At 35.3% G+C, this 19,036-nt stretch overlaps 2 protein-coding genes across 3 annotated transcripts; one reads left to right on the top strand and one right to left on the bottom strand.

Moving 5' to 3' along the window:
• The first annotated feature begins 181 nt into the window (after positions 1-181).
• LOC107723817 (protein phosphatase Slingshot homolog 3-like) lies at positions 182-11,439 on the top strand. 2 transcript variants are annotated; one of them, XM_016532520.1, is made up of 16 exons: positions 182-298; positions 1,630-1,749; positions 2,840-2,877; positions 2,982-3,165; positions 3,710-3,825; positions 4,319-4,387; positions 4,825-4,890; positions 5,192-5,468; positions 6,758-6,886; positions 6,972-7,018; positions 7,201-7,347; positions 7,576-7,776; positions 8,987-9,155; positions 9,276-9,371; positions 10,261-10,356; positions 10,471-11,439. In XM_016532520.1, the coding sequence occupies exons 2-16, from the start codon at positions 1,702-1,704 to the stop codon at positions 10,618-10,620; spliced, it is 1,833 nt and encodes a 610-aa protein (XP_016388006.1). In that variant the 5' UTR covers positions 182-298; positions 1,630-1,701; the 3' UTR covers positions 10,621-11,439. The 2 variants fall into 2 exon arrangements, with proteins under 2 accessions (XP_016388006.1, XP_016388005.1); XM_016532519.1 differs by having other exon boundaries at positions 182-447.
• A 2,282-nt stretch (positions 11,440-13,721) lies between these two features.
• Positions 13,722-15,580, bottom strand: LOC107723818 (39S ribosomal protein L18, mitochondrial-like). Its single transcript, XM_016532522.1, has 4 exons — positions 15,337-15,580; positions 14,417-14,585; positions 14,005-14,239; positions 13,722-13,902 (listed from the first exon to the last, which is right to left on the bottom strand). The coding sequence occupies exons 1-4, from the start codon at positions 15,431-15,433 to the stop codon at positions 13,831-13,833; spliced, it is 573 nt and encodes a 190-aa protein (XP_016388008.1). The 5' UTR covers positions 15,434-15,580; the 3' UTR covers positions 13,722-13,830.
• Between the last annotated feature and the right edge of the window lie 3,456 nt (positions 15,581-19,036).

Genomic DNA, 19,036 nt, shown 5'->3' with positions numbered 1-19,036 from the left:
CACTCCGGTTGGGAAACACTGTTATAAGGCACTAAATATTATGAACTAAATATATCTCTGTCACTTTAATACACGAATTACTCCCGATCCGCCTCTTCCATTTAAGGGCACATTTACTTTTCTCGGCCGAGAATAAGTCTTCCTGGTTTCATAATATAGTAGGCTGCCTTCCCCTTTAAATGGATTTTGGACCAATGCAAAAGTTGTGATCATAGGACCAAAAGAACTAACACGATTTCTCGAGGTAGATTCAGTTAGGAGGGAATCCTTTTAATTTCGCAACGTTTCAGCGCATCAGGTAAGCGAACTCTCCATGTTTAGTCCGCCCTCCTTTGCCTTTCTTAAGGAACTGGAAATGACAATGCTCGAGTCTGTTGGTCAAAACAGCTGTGTTGGAGCTACATAAGCATATAGCATCAGCCTACAGACATAATAGCAGGATATTAGGTATGTGGCATACTTTATCGCGACGTTTTTCCAGGCAACTATGAAACTGAAAGATCTAACATGCATAGATTCCAAGTTTGTCTTGTAAAACCGCAAATGCTTGAGCTGCGAAATTGTAGACCGTATCAACATGACACGCACAGCCGCGTTACCTACAGCCTCATCCACATATTCAACACGTCGAGCACATATTTTGATAACTGATGACATTTCAGAGTATGTGGGATCGGTTACGCGTTTTATTATTGTGTGTCATGGATATGATGAAGAAATACACGGTATTTCTCTCTCATGTCTCTCTCCATCTTAAACCGCAGAACCATTTGGTTGTTTAATTTCGGTTATCCGTTACGTTACGTGATTTGTGTTGTGAATTAATAGCACGTTACACTAATACAATACACTGGCGTTCCTTGACTTTTAAGACATTAAAAGCACAAATTAAATTAGGTTCTTTTGTTTTGACACGTTTTAGATACTTGATACACTATTCAATTTTTAAAAAAATATTATTATTCAAATTGAGATTTTGGTCCCACTTCAGATGCCTTGACCTTTTGACCTTAGATCTGAAATAATCTAAAAAATTAAAATCATACTACAGTGTCATAATTTTGACAGTCAGTTGCAATGACTTTTGAAATTGAGTTGATTTTTAAATTAAAATTAGTATTAATTATCAAAAACTGTTTTTAATTATTAACATATTTAGCTGACTCCCACATTTTGTGTTCTACATTTTGTTGCAAGAAAATAAAATTTAGTAAATTATTTTATTTTCAGAATTTGTACAGAAGTTGAAGTGTTAAATATAAGTTTCTTTCTACAGTGAAACCCTGTAGAAAATGAATGGAAAATAAAACTGCTCTTATAAAATTTTATTTGACCTCCTGAGGTTGATGATAAACACTCTCTGAAGGTTAATAATCTCCTTTCTCTTACTTTTAAAATTAAAATTACTTAATTTTTTAAAACTAGTTTCAGGGCCTGTTTTGTACCCTATTTTTGGAAAGGACCATATAGGTGGCGAAATGTATGTGGATGTTATTAACAGATTCTGAGACTGCTCTGAAATAATTCGGTCTAGTTGCACTATAAACATCTTGATTTAGTATTGCAATTACGGATGTAGTACCATTCATCAGTTTGTGTTTTTTTTTTTTTTTGTCCTACTCAACCCAGTAAACTTGCAAGCATTCTGTTGAGCTGCTCAGACTCATCTGCTGGTGTTAAAGCAGGATAACGGGCTGTGGAATGGCTTTGCTGACCTTGCACAGAACGCAGTCTATTTGCACAACACCGGTGAGTTTTATTTTGCCTAATGAAAATGTGCATTTCTAAAATGCTACAGAAGAAAATCTGCACTTTTTGTGTCAGTTGCAGTTCTCCACACATTCTTTCACCCTACTCCCACTCCCTCCATGTGTGTCCAGTTACTCTACACCTTTTTCTGTACACAAGTTTAAGCATAATATGCTAGTGCTCCAAATGCTTTCCAAATTTGCTGTGAATCTGAATATGAGAATTAATTTCATGCTGTTCCAAAAAAAAAAGCCCCAGAATTATGTGAGGATTCTGCTAAAGAGCCAAAATACCTGATAACTTTTATTGCTGTTCTTGAGCGGTATTGGACAATGTCAAGTTGTCATGTCTTTATTGTTTGTTTGGTAGGCTTTGTATTTATTATATAACACAAGATTCCCTTTTCACCCATAACCCATGCATACTGTGTATCTACTTCTATAAAACACTATGTTCAGACTATTTTGAGTAAAGTCTCACCGGAGCTTTAACCTAAAACCTCATTGCCCCTCCTCTCCACCCCCTCTCTTCTTTTTCTTCTTCTCTCTGTCTGGACACGTCAGTCACATAACAGGTAATGTTACTGTCTCCTCTTTCATTCCATAGAAGCACTGATAACAGCCTCTTTGGTGTCCTTCTCTCTGTCTTCCTCTCTCACTCTATTTGTTTCTCTCTGTTTATCGTCTTTAGTATGAGCTTCCTCAGTGTCTTATCATACTGTCACTGCATTACAGTTGGCAATTTTGTCCAAACGCCTAGTCATTGTGTTTACAGGTTTCGTTTAAATTTTTTATTTTTTTTTACCCAGTCACTCATCTCAGAGTGAGTTATGGGTGAGAAAAAAGGCTAAAAAGCCCTTCCCAGGTGCAAGTTTTTATTCAACCGTTTTGGCAAATAGCACTTACTGAGTCAGATGATCCAGAGGAGTCAAGCAGAATCTACCGGCGTCTGTTTGCAATTAAGTGCATCACATAATCAATTCACCCACCACCCATTTTTAACATCACCATTCTCTGGGCAGATCTTAGGGTTATAATGTCCTGTAACTTCTAATTCAATAAATTGTAATCCGCTTAATTTTATTTTCAAGGATGAGCCTATTCCAAGAAGAGGAAGACTTCAGAAAAGGTGAGTGATTGTGATACAGTTTTAATCATGTGTGTGTATTTTAGTGTATATAGTGTTTCCTCCAGAAATGCGTAACTGATTATTTTTTTATTTCTGCACCCCAGAGAAAGTTTCGCCCTGGTTAAGGGGGCAGTGCTCCTGGTGGAAGAGGGAGAGAGGGAGGGATTACATGAAGAAACCGTACCCTCTCTGCTAGGTCCTAGGCAAGGAGGCCGAGCCTCTGACACTCAACGCAGACATTTGCATGCAATGATTTCGTTACTACGACCGGAGGACACAGTCAAATTGGTTAGGATTTCCTCAACCCACTCTTGTTTAACTACACTGCCTCTCTATGCTCAGGGTCGCCATGGTCATGGTAAACTCCAAATTAAACAAAGCCTCTACTAAATAAATGTTGTAATCACAAATGACTGGAAAAATAATAGGTGTGAAAATACCTCATGCATTTGCACTATTTATTGTCCGTGTGAGATTTATGGAAGTGTTTGTACTTGCTGCCTGTGTATATTGGAGGCAATGTTTTGCATATGTAACATCACATGTTCTGCAATGTGGTTTCTGGAGACACTTTAGTTTGTTCCATCTTCTGCTATGCAGAAATGCAGAAATGACAATAGCTTTGCTTTGTCTTTAAGAATACAGTTACACACAATACAATTTAAATTTGTATTAAATTCAGCATGCATGGGTGCTGTGCTTGAATTATAATAATGGAAAAGATCTCATTTTAATTGCTCAGTAATTTTAAATTATCCTAATGAATCCAGCTCAGACTTCTGTGTCTGATTCATTAGCAATGGACCTGAATTTCTCTTTCTCCCTCTCTCAGGCTGTGCGTTTGGAGTCGGTGAGGCCAGACAGAGTGAGGTATTTGCTTATAGTTGGCACACTAATCAAAAAACAGGAGAGTCTACTTCTTGGCATAGACTTCCCAGGCTTAAACAGGTAGCACATCTTTATAAACTAAATGATTAAGTCATCATAAGCAGCTTTTATTTCATTAGAGATAAATTTCCGAAATATTCAATTGTATGTGTGACATACCTGTTAAATGTTTGTATATCTATTGTCTTACAGCCTAAATACTGTTGCATTTTTGATAACATCTGTTCACAACACACAACTGAATCAAGGAGACTATTTTTAACATTCTACTCTTTTGGAAATGGAATGTGAAGCATAAAAAGTTATTTTGAATAATGTTGGTAACTGTTGAGTTTGTGTATATGGACAAAAAATGCGGAGACATTTTTCTAAATATATTTTGCACATATGAAAAAATATAAATTTGATGTCTTTTTTATTTTATTTTGGGTGAATTTCTTGAAACATTTAGCAGATTTTTAAATAAAATGTCATTATATTTCAGCCTGTCAAGAAATGTCTTTCACTCATTTTCTCTCTCTCTCTTTTTTAAAAAAAAAAAACTCTTCCTCAGTGATGAGTGCACTATTGGACTTGTCTTGCCAATATGGAGTGACACACAGGTTTACCTAGATGGAGATGGGTAAGAACATAAAACTGATTCATTCTGACCAGAAATCAATGAATAAAGTGCAAATATATGATAATAATAGCAGGGAAAGCAAAAAACGCAAAAGTGTGTGTTTAATTTTAGTACTATGAAAGAGCAATCTTGATATCATTATCTTGTCATTAAAGTCAAATTTCACATAAGCTTTTAATGTGGTTTGAGATTTTAAATTGAAGGGAGCTCAAGTACAAAGTCTTTGCTTCTTTAGTAAATTAGGAAACAGTCAACACTGAACTAAATATAACTGAACTTGATATAAAATTAAAAAATGTAAATATTTAAAATAAAATAGAACTGTGCTCGGTTTGAATGGAAAACCTTCCACTTTATAATTTATCTTAGTACACTGTTAAAGCCTCAGCCCCAGATTTCTGCTTTTCTGACAGTTTGTTGCACTTGTTCTTTTACAGAGGTTTCAGTGTGACATCTACAGAAGTGACACGGATCTTTAAGCCTGTGTCCATTCAGACAATGTGGTAAGTTTTAAAGCAGGAAATGCTGAGGAAACAACTAGTTTCCTCAACCATCAACGACATACAGTGTGACTTTGGTCTTGCAGCCAGCACACACTTAACTGCACACAGTTATAATGCTATTTGTTTTATTATTCTGATATTGCCTATAACTTTCTTTCTTCTGGTCCTTAGTCAGTCATCACATGTACCCTGTTAGTCCTCTGCATAAAGCTTCTAAATTAGCTCTGTAACTTGTAAATGTGTTTGTGGTTTGTTGATTGCTTGTTCACAGCACTCTCTTGTCACTCTTACTTTGCTCAAGGTCAGTGTTGCAGGCGCTGCATGGCTGCTGTGAACGGGCCGTACGTGGGGCTGTCATACCTGGCTGCGGACTGGAGTGGGCACAGAATTACAGAGAGAACGTGGAATCCGACCAGCACTGCCTTAATGAATGGGCGGCCATGACTGGCCTGGAGTCAGTCAGGAAGGACACTGGAGGGCGATCGTCGTCGAATCGGGAGTCAGTGGAGAGGGAGATCAAAGCCCAGCTACGAGATATCATGAGGACTGAGGACTTGGAAAACATTACCTCTAAGCAGGTAAAATGAAAGAGAGTAAGGCTTTACTCTGCTTTTCAAACAATGTCCCACAACGTCACCAAGCTCTCCTCTCTAGTCACCTATAGACCACTTTTTATGATCCAATCAGTTCCTGATGGATAAAATCAAGTTCCACTATATTTTTTTGGGTGTAAATAGGTCATATAACAGAAGTCAAATGGTTGAAAACACAATTTCATGTTTACATCTGAACTGTAAAAATTGTACGTTTATTTTACGGACATTACAGACTTTACAATGCAATCCAAAATACAGGTAAAACACCTGTTTTTTTTTTTGGTTTGTTTTTTTACAGTATGTTATGATTGGTTAACTTTTTGCATATGTATGCAACTTTTTTTATTTTTTTTTATTTTTTACGGTTGTGGGTTTGGTGTCCATCCTTCCATAACAGGCACTTTGCAAAGCCAGTATTGCATTGCGACAGGTTGCAAAACATTTCACAATTTGCATGTTTTTGCATCTTATTTTCTGTCTGTGTGGACTGGATTTATTTAATTATGGCCCCTTTAAGGTTATTCAAAGTACTCTACAGCTCAAAACTTATGGGGTTGGTAAGATTTATTTTATTTTTTTATCATTTTTGAAAGAATTATCTTATGGTCACCATGGCTGTATTTATTTAGAAAATACAGTAAAATATTAATATTGTGAAATTGTGATATTGTTACCATTTTAAATAACTGCATTCTGTTTTAATATATTTTAAAATATAATTTTATTCCTGGCAAAGCTTAATTTTCAGTGGCCATTACTTCAGTGTCACATGATCCTTCAGAAATCATTCTGATGTGCTGATTTGGTGCTCAAGATACATTTTTTCAGCATTCTAGCAAATTCTAAAGAACAGCATCTTTTGAAATAGAAATCTTTTTTATTATTGTTATTATAAATGTCTTAACTGTCACTTTGATAAATGTAATGTGTCCCTGCTGAATAAAACTATTCATTTCTTTCAAACAAAACTTACTGACCCCAGTCATTTGAGCGGTAGCGCAAGCCTGAAGACACACCTTTTTAAGACTCTCTTCTTCTAGAACTTACTTAAGGTTAATGTGCCTGGGCTTGTTGTCTTATCCACAGAGTCTTTGTGGTATGAACATGAGCAGCATTCAGGAAGTCGTTTAGTGAGAAGCTTGATTTGATGTTTGTAAGCATTGTATTTCATGTGACTTGCCATTTAATGTGATTTGTATCCCAAACCCATGATCTTGGAGTTTCTAGCACCATACAGTTGAGCTACAGTCACTCTTTCTGTGTGTTTGTAGGTGCGAACAGCCCTGGAGTCCAAAATAGGCATAGACATGAAAGACTACAAGGAGTATATTGACAATGAGATGATGGTCACAATGGCACAGATGGACAAACCTTCCAGAATCTTGGACTACCTTTACTTGGTGACTGTTGACATTTGTCTTCTGCCTTGTCTGCTATACTGTGGGAAAATACACAGTCATTTATTTGTCCTCTTTTCCCCCAAAGGGTTCCGAATGGAATGCTGCCAACTTTGAAGAACTACAGAAGAACAAGTATGCAGGATTAATTAGGATTAAAATAATTTAAGATAATTTAATACTTTATTATTTTTAATTAATGATCAAATTAATATATTTTAAATAATTGACATAATTGAGTTATCCTTTTAAATTAACATTTTCTGCAGCAGATGAATAGAAAGAACAATTATTTTTATGATTTTTGTTTTTGGTAGTGTGGGCTACATCCTGAATGTTACCATGGAGATTGACAACTTCTTTCCAGAATCTTTCACCTATATGAATATCCGAGTTTACGATGTGGAGGCGACCGACCTACTCTCACACTGGAACAACACATACATGTTCATCAGTGAAGCAAGGTGCTCAACACACACACACTCCTCTTCCTCATTTTGGTTTATGGATGACATGCATTTAGTTTTTGTGCTTGCAGTCTGCCTACCCTGACTGTTAAATGCATTGGTTTATATTAAGGCACACATGCAGTATAGAATACCTAACCCCCTGTGAAATATATTAGCGTATGTCTTTGTGCTCTGTCTCATTCTAATATATTATGTCATTGTTTTGTACTGATGATAATACAGGAAGAGTGGACAGGCCATACTGGTCCATTGTAAGATGGGCGTCTCTCGCTCTGCCTCCACAGTAATTGCTTACCTGATGAAGCAGCAGGGCTGGACATTAGACCAAGCCCTCAACCACGTGAGAGAAAGACGGCCTATAGTGCAGCCCAATGAAGGTTTCCTCAAACAGCTGCATACATACAGCGGCATCCTCAATGCCAGGTGACTTGCACTCTCATAATGGTGCTGTACCGAGATCGGTCATCATACTTGAACAAACAAGCATTCACACAGGAATACTTTTCCCACTTGTGTAGTATCTCCATAGATGTTCAGGTACAAACAAGTCAAGTCTGGTTTATTGTTGTTCAATCATGTGTTGACTGAATAGTGCAGATACACAAACTCATCTCAAACAGTCACAGCTATGTAAGTTTGGGATCTTGAAAGAAGCCTCTTATGCTCACCAAGGCTGCATTTATTTAATCAAAAATACAGTAAAAAAAAAACAGTAATATTGTGAAATATTATTACAATTTAAAAGAGCTGTTTTAATATATTTTGAAATGTAATTTACTTCTGTGATGGCAAAGCTTTTTAGCAGTCATTACTACAGTCTTTATTGCCACATGATCCTTTAGAAATCATTCTTGTATGCTATTTGCTGCTCGAGACATTTCTTATTATTGATGTTGAAAACTGACGATTAATATTTTGGGGGAGAAATAATTTTTTTTTCATCAGGATACATTTTTTAGAAAGTTCAAAAGCAGCAATAAACAGCATTTATTTAAAGTAAATAATAAATCATTATAAACTGATTTATAAACATTATAAATGTTTTCACTGTGACTTATTCAGCAAGGTCGCACTGAATTAATCAAAAGTATTAATTTCTTTCAAAAGAAATCTCACTGACTCCTAACTACTGAATTTCATTGAATGGTAGTGTATGTATTACACAGCTTTCTGAAATACTATATTCTGATTAATCAGCTGCAGCATAAACTGTTTACTATATATTTAAATTATAGACTTTTGATATATGTATAAAATACAGACACAAATTGGTATTTGCCGAGGCTTTATGCAGCATATTGTGTGCAGAAGACAGATTTGTCAAAATGTATTGGAATTAATGTCAGCTGCAGTCTCTTTCTTGACTCATTTAGTTGGGATATCAAGACATTTTTACACAAAATTGGACAGAAAAGGCTAAATAGCCTTTTTTTTTAAAATTTTTATAAAAACAAACTGATAAATTGAAACCACTCACAGAATTAGGTATATATATTTTTTATATCTCTATAGCTGTTTACTGCATGGCACAATGCAATGTTTGGAATGAATTTCAGTACTTATTACTGAAAAGTGTACACTTTTCAGTAATAAGTACTGAAATTCATTCCAAACATTGCATTGTGCCATGCAGTAAACAGCGCCACAGTGCCCTCTGGAGGAGGAAGTCCAAGCCAGAAGTCCGTCAGCCATCTGTCCACAATGAAGCAGCTGCAGGGAGTGAACATGAACAGAAAGAGGAAGAAGAGGAAGACTCAGAGAGCCCAGAAGAGGAAAGCAGTAATGAGGAGGAGGAAAGAGATGTAAGAAAATTTCATATAACATTCAATTTTGATTAATTGAATTGAATCAGTATCTTTTTAATTTCCAAATTGGTTTTACTAAAATGTATATGTTTATTTCTATGCCTCTGTCATTCTCAGGTCTTTGGTGAGCAGTTGGATGAGAGTGTTCCCGACACGTTTGGGGCAGATACAGCTACATCCAACCCACTTATTACTGTACAAGAAAGTGATAAGGTTAGAGCACTCAGAGGCCAACAATTTAAATTCATTACATTTAACCATTGTAAAGGCCTTCCAGATGTTAATGTGGTTCTTTACTATTGCACAATCCTGCATCATATTTGCTGAATAAAATCGAATACTTGTTTCTTAGTACTTCTGGGGTGCTGATTCCAAAAATAGTGCATGTTGTTCTCTAGCACATCACACTTTCTCACAGTATATCGTGCATTTCATTGCATTTTTGCTTTTGACACCCATTTGTAAGGTGAAGAGGTCTTGAATTATCCCTTAATCACCAGAAAAACTGCCACAAGGTCATGATTCCTATCTTTTTCTGAGCCAACTATTTGTTCAGTTCTTATCTGATTTCCATATGTATGAATTATTCTGAAGGTATGAATTATTTTATGCCTAATCCTGATTTCACGGTTATAAATTATGGCCAGTGGCAGAAGAAAATGCTAACGTGACCCCAGATGTTTTGTTTGTATCTATAAAGAGAGAGAGCGATCTTTTGTGATTTAAAAACTGTACATGATGGAAAGTTTTTATAGATTTTTTTTAACTCTGCATAATCAAATTTGGTAATATTAGGTCATTTTTGAAAATTAGCTGAATTTCTGTTTTTCAGGATGCAGGGGATGTAGACATGTGGGGGCGTGTTATAATGAGCCATTTTAGGTAGGCGTGGTTGACTCTTAACTTTTATAAAGAATATCTCTTTGGATTTGAAACTTTAGTCTTTGCAACTTTACAGATCTTCTTTATGCACCAAGAGCTTGTAACACTCCAAAGAGAAAGGAAAAAATTAAATCGCATCATATGACCCCTTTAAATAGTGGTTTGGGTGCACTGAAATGAAGTAATTTTTTTTTTTAATGTTTGCAACACTTTATCCTAGGTGTCGTCTAGCCCCAGCAGAAGTGGCAGGATGGATTTGTTCTCTCTAATGCAGTCTATTCAGCTTGACGATGAGGACAGAGGGATCGATAAAGAGGTGAGGAAAAGAAAGTCTTTGTTCAAAAGCGAAACTGATTAATAAAGATATTTGGGGGAAAAAAAATCAAAGCACATAAAAACAAGCATTAACTGAAGAACTCCTATTGTTTAGATCACTGTCAGTCAGAGACTTTCTCCTGCGCAACGAAGGCGGAGTCATGGAAGAAGAGGCTTGGCTCATCAGAGAGTGCATGTTGATGTTTCTCCTGAACCAAGCAGCAGGCAGTCACAGAACACCAGCCAGGATGAAGCTGGTATCTGAAGCACTTTAAAAAAAGGGCCGTGGTAAGAAATATGGAGAGAGAGGAATAAAAACGTAGAAAGGTGAGGAAAAAGAACACAAATAGTGATGTTAATATAAAGGAAACTCTTGCACAAGTCTTATCCTCCTGATTGTATCATTTCAAGTTCTTTGACAAGTCATTGCACAATATATTCATATATTCATATAGATGCTGTATTAAGGCTCATTTAGGTCATTTTACTATATTCAATATTCAACACATGAAAGCACATGGTTGCATATCAATGGATGTCTCACAAATTTTTCCCTCACTTGTCCATCTAGCCCAAAACTCATAAACTGGTCAGTTTTAGGTGGATTGTTGAAAAAAATCTATAATGGCCGGTTTCTTTCAGCCACCCCTTGTCAAGTGAGTATTGTTAAAGGAACCGTTTTCCTCAGAGAATTATCATTCAAAATGTCACATTGTGCCTTTTGAAATCTCTGTATCATTTGCACCTTCATACTGAGCCATAAAATTCAGTTTACTTCACAGATTTTAATATGGTATTAGAGTGCGAGTGGAGTATTTCTCTATGGCTGTTATCTGTCATGTCATTATACAGAAACATGAACTATTTCTCTCTATAGCTTTGTTTTTAAAAAATGAACAAGAGTGTGATTCACACATTTTAGGAGTCCTATGCAATAATCTACTTTATAGCTGTTTCTTCTCCATGAATGTGAAGCTTTATGCTGCCTCTGTGGAGTGAAAAAGTGTAGAGGAAGCAATCAAGGATTTAAACTTTTTATTTCATGTACACTACCATTCAAAACTTTGGGGTCAGTAAGAAATCTGTGCTTTTTATTCAACAAGGATGCACTAAATTGATCGAAAGTGACATTTATTACATTAAAAAAAGTTTCTGTTTTAATTAAGTGCTGGTTTTTTTCTATAAGAAAATGTATCACAGTTACCATAAAAATGTTAGCACAGCTGTTTTCGACATTGATGATAATAAGAAATGTTTTTGAGCACCAAATCCGCATATTACAATTTCTAAAGGATCATGTGACATTAAAGACTGGTTCAATGGCTGCTGAAAATTTTGCTTTGGCATTACAGAAGTAAATTACTTTTTAATATATAAATAAAAAACAGTTATTATATGCAAAAATATTACTCACAATATTACTGTTTTACTGTGTTTTTATATCAGATAAATGCAGCCTTGGGGAGCATTCAAAAACAAAATCTTACTGACTCCAAACTTTTGAATGGTAGTGTAGTTTCTAGACAGTGATGTAGCTACTCATGCTTTATCATATGTTTTTAACACTTGGAGCTATTTTCATGTCTTTTTAAATTAAGCAGCTGTTGTTTAATATTTGTTTTTAACCTGTACAGTATGCAGGAAACAACCTGAGAATAGTATTTTCCTAAAATAATGTGCCAGTTATTTAACCTTCTCTGATGTTTCAATCATTCTGCATGATGGTTCAGTGCCTTTAGTGGATAGAGGTGGACCAAAATAACTACATTTGTTGGTTTTAATATTCGTGCAGTTAAAACTAACACCGCTAACTCCTACATATTACATGTGTCTTTAGCTATAGGGGTGGTTGATTTGTGTCTTTGCATGAGGTCTCAAGTATCAGACTGTATGCATGCTGTTTGTACTGTATGTAAGCCTGTCTTTGTGACGCATGAGTCCTGTATGTATAAAGTATATACAATCTGCTGTAAAACATGTTGAAAAGTGTACTGTCATTGCACAAAGTGCCAATGTTGTGAAACCAAAGTTATGTTGTGGAATGTTCCTAGTATTGAGGCGCCACTGGTTTTGCAGTTCTTTTCCACATGAGAATGTTTTAAATTATGTGTGTTAGCGATAGATGATGACCTACAGCCTTCAAAGTGCTGATTTTTCTCACCTAGTATATAATGTGCCATGCCTTATCAACTTCAAAAACGGTGTTACATTTTATTCTGATGTAACTAGAATTTCCATTGTTGGTATCAGGTGGCATTAAATATCAAGACACGGTTGATGTTGCTTTTTCTATTTATGACTGATCTGAACATGCATCTTTTCAATTTGATATACAATGTTGTCTGTGCTATAAAAATTAAAATGAATTTATCAAGGTGGCTTGAGAAATATCTAACGGAAACTCTCTCATTGATCGTTTTTGTATCACTTTGAGTGTTTCATTGTTGTAAGATATTCCTATTGTTAATAACGCTCCTGTAAAAGTGTGAAAATTCACATTCATGTATATACTAGTTCTTTACATATATTACTGGAAATGTCTTTACTAAAATTCAAACTATAGCAACTAAGCTGTATAGAGCAATACTTGTCATTTGGCCAGATAAACAGGTCATAAATTGTAGCTAAGCAATAATCTAGGTGTGGGGACTGATTAAAAATCATCAATAATTAACTTTTTTGTTAATTTGTTGTACACAATTTGTTGTAACCATATTTTAAAATATGTATTTTAATAAAGCACCAAAGCAGGGCCACTAATAACATATACTACTGTTCAAATATTTTTTTTAATGAGTCTGCAGCTCACCAAGGCTGCATTTATTTGATAAGAAAAAGTAAAAACTGTATTGTGTAGTATTATTACAATTTAAAATAACATTTCTATTTTCAAAAATTTAAAACAATTTATTCCTGTGATGCAAAGCTAAATTTTCAGTGTCACATGATCCTTCAGAAATCATTCTAATATGCTACTTTGGTTCTCAAGAAACATTTATCAATTGTGAAAACAGCCCTGCTGCTTAATGTTTTTGTGGAAACCACAGGATTCATTGATGAATAAAAAGCTTTTTTTTTGTCCTATTACTAATTGAGTAAATTTTTATTTACTCTCAATTTTGATCAATTTAAAGCACCCTGCTGAAAAAAATATTAAAGAAAAAAAAATCTTACTGACCCCAACTGTTTGCACAGTGGTGTCATTTGCAACGGTCTGAAGTGTTTTGTCATTTTTATTGCCTGAAATGCATCAGGAAAAGCATTTTAGAACCTTATAATTACAAACAGCTATTTTGAATCAAACTGAAAACCACTGAATCAATTCACTGTCAACCCAAAGATTTATATCCCGTGTTGAGGACCCCTATGTAAATCGACTCAATGAATACACAGTTTGAATGTGAGAATATTTATATTTACAGACAAAAGCCACATTTCAGAACAGTAATAATAATAAAAAAATTGATGCTGCAACTTAAATGAATTTTCGCCTTTGTTCACTAAGCATGACGCCACCCTCTTTCATAGCCGTCCAGAATGTCTGATTCTGCAGAGGGGGGAAAAAGTACACAAATTAGTCTATACATTTACATCATTAACTGGCAATTAATGTACAATACTTAAAGAATGAAAAAATAAAAAAACTCACCGACTCCGAGCGAAACTTCCACGGTACCTCTCGATAAACAATCCGCGTGATCCCTGCCTCACAACACCGCTGAGCAAGCACCTCTCCTACAGCACGGCAAGCTGCTACAGACCGTGTGGAGCCCAGCTCACGCTTCAAAGCCCACTCCTTCGTGGAGCAGGACAGCACTGGATCTATTGAGTCACTTGGGTACACCTCAGCTGTGATGTGTTGCTGTGTGCGCCTGAACACCACCCTGAGGAAGGAACGGTATAGAACAAAATAGCATCAGTTCAATATTCATGTACAATGTACATTTGTGTTTGTATCTGGAAAAGGCTTTTAAGATGCTGTTATTACAGCTGTGCTCTGCAAAACTTTGTAGATGTTTTATTATTCACATCTAGTTCTAGTCCTCGGAATGCATACAAACCTTTGATAATATTGTTTAGAGGGCCACACTGTAGCCCAGCCCCGATCCTTCACTGCAAGGGCCATCTGTTCCAAGTTTCTTGGGTTTCGGTTAACAAATGTTTTATTGATGGCTTCATTATCACTAATCACTGGTTCTGGCTCAGGTGCTGTCTGACTAGACTTCCGAGCTGGTGGGAAGAGACACATCATAATCATTTTGTTTGAATTAAATCGAGAGATTTCAACCATGCCATGCTGTTGTATTTGCTCAAATTTCAAATTTGTGGAGAGAAAAAAAAAAAAGTTGTGAAAGAGCTGTTCAATGCCAAATAAATAAAATGATTAATTATAATAAATGATTTATATTAAATTCTTAATAATTTCTGTCAATCAAGGAAATGATAAAAAATGACCACTGAAACTCACTTGCACAAAAGGTCAAATTTCCATCTTTTAACTGAACGAATTGTTTATGTCATCCAGTTGATAAAATGGAGAAAAATAAGAAAGTTTTCAATTATATGATAGATACATTTTTCTGAGGTGAATTTGCGGAGGGAAGTTCTATTATGCCAAAATATAATAAAGTAAACTGCTGAAATAGTCTCAGTTCAGTATCGCTAACGAATCTTTTTGGTGAACGGACTCGAGATTCGAGTTACTGGGATGAATCAAAAATCCCCATCTGTCTTTAGGTTTACACAAAATCAGCTGTCTTCGTTTGTTGTTATTTTATTTACTTTAGGTCCAAAATGATTTGAAAAAACAAAAAAACAACAACCACAACAACGCCGCCATACTCATTTTTAGAGAGCAGATTGTGTATCTACTAATCAACTGCTATAAAATCTTTCTGTTCCATATTAATTCAACACACAAACATGCAGCAGAGAGTAAATGGATATAGTTGAAGGGTCTAGTTAACGTTATGTTACTTACATGATTGACAGTGAGTCCACGCCGCTGCGGCCGTAGATCTCTGACATTGACCCAACAGCGTGCGAACACTACGGCAGACATCACTGAACAAAGCCATTTGACAGCTGTACAAAATACCTTTAATTTTGGTGACAAATTATAGTTGTTGTTTCTGTACAAACGGAGACAGCATGACCCTTCGTATATTATTAAAACGATTTGACCACTTTCTAGTGCGCAGCCATTTTGATGTCACACAAAAACTGTTCCGTGTTTCCGAGCAACATGGGTTCCGCTTAGAAATCCTTAAAAAGAATGAAAATAATAACGTTTTATAACATTTTTAATAACAAAATGTTAAGGTATGCTTTACTTAAACTTAAGGTATTTAATAAAACATTCTTTAAGATCCTTAAACCACAATTATTAAAATGGTAGAGTTATACTATCATGATGTAGCCTACACAAGATGGCACTAGTACCCTTCACCCAATACTACACAAAAGTAATAGAAATTGCCATCATGAATTTTTGGCTATGTATTGGTTATAACATGGTAACCTTGGCTTGGAGTAGGCCTATTACATATGCATGTTAAATAGGCTATACCCTACATGTCTTTGGCATAATAAAATTCAGTTGAAATCAAGGTTTAGTTGGCCTACATTCACACGTCTGCTCACAGTCTCTCAACAGTAGCAAAAAGAGTGCGAGTGTTGTTTAAGTTACTGTTTATAAGGTTTGAGAAGAAGACAAAATAGCTTATTCGTTAGTTTCAATTGCTAGTAATTTGTGATGAACCGTGTGAATCAATATACTCTTACACCTGCTGGTGAAGTTAGTTCAAATGAAACTGTATTTTTCTCTCACAATCTCCACAGCTTATTATAGCCCACTTCTACATTTTCAGGCAGCTGTGGGCTCACCTCTCTGGACATTATGGGATTTTCTGCATGGCTTGCCATTTTAATTTGGCCAATTTGTTTGTGCTGCACTTTTAGCATGCTGTGAAGAGGCTGTGCCCCTAGACAAAATAAATGGTTCTCTTGCCATTTGAACAATCATGATCCTGTAACCCAAATCCTTGCTCTCAGCAAGAGCTACAGTTTAACGTTGAGCACTTTACCCATATGCTCCTTCAGACCATTAGAAACCTTATGTTTGGGGAGGGGCGTGCAGCTGTGCAAAATAATGACCTTACACTCTCCTGTATAGGCTATTGTTTCCCCCTCCTTTAAAAAAAAAAGTTTAATTAAATAATTTCCTTTTCATATATCCATAGAGATCGTTAATGAAAGGATATTTATCTGTCCTACATAAATTCCACCGGCAGGAAAATCCAACCCAAAGGACCAAAGACAAACTACTTTACTTCTGTACATTCACAGAAAAACAAGATATAACTCTCACTACTGCAATAATGATGAGAGTCTCAAGTGGAAATAAAATAATAGAATGTAACATTCAAGCATTCCAGGTCAATAACTTGGACGTGATGTGTGTGTATGTATCCATATCCAGAAGGCTACTCATTCACACAAGCACAAACCTTGTCTGCTACCTGCTCCACTGCTTCATATTGACAGAACTAAAACTGAAAATCAATGAACTCATTAGAAACAAAAATGTCACGGTTTGTGCAGAACTAAGGAAAAATTGTTGAATACAACCTTTCTTTCAAGTTCTTTTGAGCAAAACAGAATGCAATGCGACACAAAACAGTATTTATATTATTCAAAATATTAAAATTGTTGTTATGAGGAATCAAATTTTCTTTGAGATGAAAGTGATTGATGAACACTGCCATTCAAAAGTTGGGGTTGGTTAGAATTTTTAGACTCTTATGTTTACAAAGGCTGCAATTATTTAATAAAAAAAAAAAACAGTAAAAACATAACATTGTTAAATATTATTACAATTTAAAATATCAGTTTTCTATCTGAATATGTTTTAAAATGCAATCTATTTCTGTGATGATAAAACTGATTTTTCAGCATCTTCAGCACTTATACATTTTCTGCTCAAATAACTGTTCTTATTATTATCAATGGTGAAAACAGTTATTATTTAATATTTTAATAGAAATCATGATAACATTTTTCTTTGATAAATAGAAAGAAAAAACAACAACATTTATTTCAAATATATATATATTTTTTGTATTAATGTAAAAGCTTTTACTGTCACATTTGATGAATTTAATGCATCCTTGCTGAAAAAAAATGTATTAATTTCTTAGAAAATCAAAGACTGGGACGTAACATTACTGACTCCAAACTTTTGAATATTAGTTTACTTTTAAACAATACTTTAAATTTCAAAACTCCTTCACACCCCTGTCTCTGTACAAAATGATCTTTTATTGAAAGCTGCTAAAAACATCTGAACCTCCACAACTTTTTGATCTCAGACAGATGAATGCATCAACACGACTGTCCACATCTACACGTCAGTGATGCCTATTTGATCAGAAAATTGGCTCACTCACTCAGTTATGGTGACATACAAAAACAAATGTGACGTAAAATGAAGAATGGCATCTGATCATTTCATTTTGATCCCAACAGTTTGTGTAGCTTGGATTGTGTCACAGTGTAATGCAAACTTTGCAAAAAGGCTGTTATTTAAGGAATTAAGGGGGGAGTTAAAAACTATATTGAATCTAACAGCAAACCCACAGACCGTTTGCAAACAGAGCTGGATATAGCATTCAGTTCTGTCATTCATTCCATATGCAAAGTTTCTTAAAGATGCAACAGCAAATAATAAAAATAAATAAATAAATAAATTGAGCTAGCTACCAGTAATTTAGTTTAACTACTAAAATAACTAACACTTAACTTAAATTAATGAAAACTAATTAAATTAATGAAAACTAACTAACTAAAAAATACTTTTTAATACAGTAAATATGGTAATTTACTGTCAAACAGATTCAAACAGAAACAGATTTGCAGACAAATGTTAATGTGAACACCAGAGGTCATGTGTGACAACTACACTTCTGCTGATTGTTTCAAATATTTCACTACTCATCTTCATCATCACTGTATCTGATGAGGCCTCTCTGGCTCTCTCACACTGATTGACATTCTCCATACGATAACACATGCCTATCTAGATATAAATCAGCTTCAGTCAGTATAACTAGGAAAAATGAGATAAATATACACTGTTATTCACAACAAGTTAATTTACCACACTTGTGAGAAAACAAGTGCAAACATGTGCCTTAAATACCATTTAATATATGTGATTAACATAATGAACTTTGTGGTGAACCAAGGTTAATTTTTTGTTTTTAAAGTGCTTAACATTTCATCATGCTCAAGGTGAAGGAAAGAGCGATACCGAGAAGAGACATGAATAAGGCTGGCTGCAAAACAGAAGTAACACTTGTCTGGAATGTGCTGGAGATGTGTTGCTATGCAACAGGGATTCCACAATGGTTACCCAGACATGGTTTGGCTGTGTAGATGATGGTGTGGGTGAGGAAAAAAGTAACACAGCCTCCCACATCACACACACACACACACCCCTCAGCTCTGTTTGAAATGTCAGAGCACACACCTACACACACAAAACACAGTGTCACTTCAGGAAATCTGATTCATATTCTCCTTACACCTCAAAACATGATGTTTTCAAAAATGGAGGTTAACTTTAGGTTATTCACGCGTCAGCATGCACACCCTCAGTCATACACACATACACAGCAACA

The sequence above is a fragment of the Sinocyclocheilus rhinocerous genome, unplaced genomic scaffold, assembly GCF_001515625.1.
Source record: "Sinocyclocheilus rhinocerous isolate Xijiao unplaced genomic scaffold, SAMN03320098_v1.1 scaffold1085, whole genome shotgun sequence".
NCBI classification, from domain to species: Eukaryota; Metazoa; Chordata; class Actinopteri; order Cypriniformes; family Cyprinidae; genus Sinocyclocheilus; species Sinocyclocheilus rhinocerous.
Note: the sequence above shows the minus strand (reverse complement) of the source record. Positions and strands in the feature narration are given on the sequence as shown.

Coding starts and splice junctions, on each gene's coding strand:
- LOC107723818 (XM_016532522.1), bottom strand. CDS start 15,433: ATGGCTTTGTTCAGTGATGTCTGCCGTAGTGTTCGCACGCTGTTGGGT. Junction 14,586..15,336: donor GTGGACTCACTGTCAATCAT/GTAAGTAACATA, acceptor TCTTCCCACCAG/CTCGGAAGTCTAGTCAGACA. Junction 13,903..14,004: donor GGAAGTTTCGCTCGGAGTCG/GTGAGTTTTTTT, acceptor CCCCCTCTGCAG/AATCAGACATTCTGGACGGC.
- LOC107723817 (XM_016532520.1), top strand. CDS start 1,702: ATGGCTTTGCTGACCTTGCACAGAACGCAGTCTATTTGCACAACACCG. Junction 4,388..4,824: donor GTTTACCTAGATGGAGATGG/GTAAGAACATAA, acceptor GTTCTTTTACAG/AGGTTTCAGTGTGACATCTA. Junction 7,777..8,986: donor AGCGGCATCCTCAATGCCAG/GTGACTTGCACT, acceptor TGTGCCATGCAG/TAAACAGCGCCACAGTGCCC.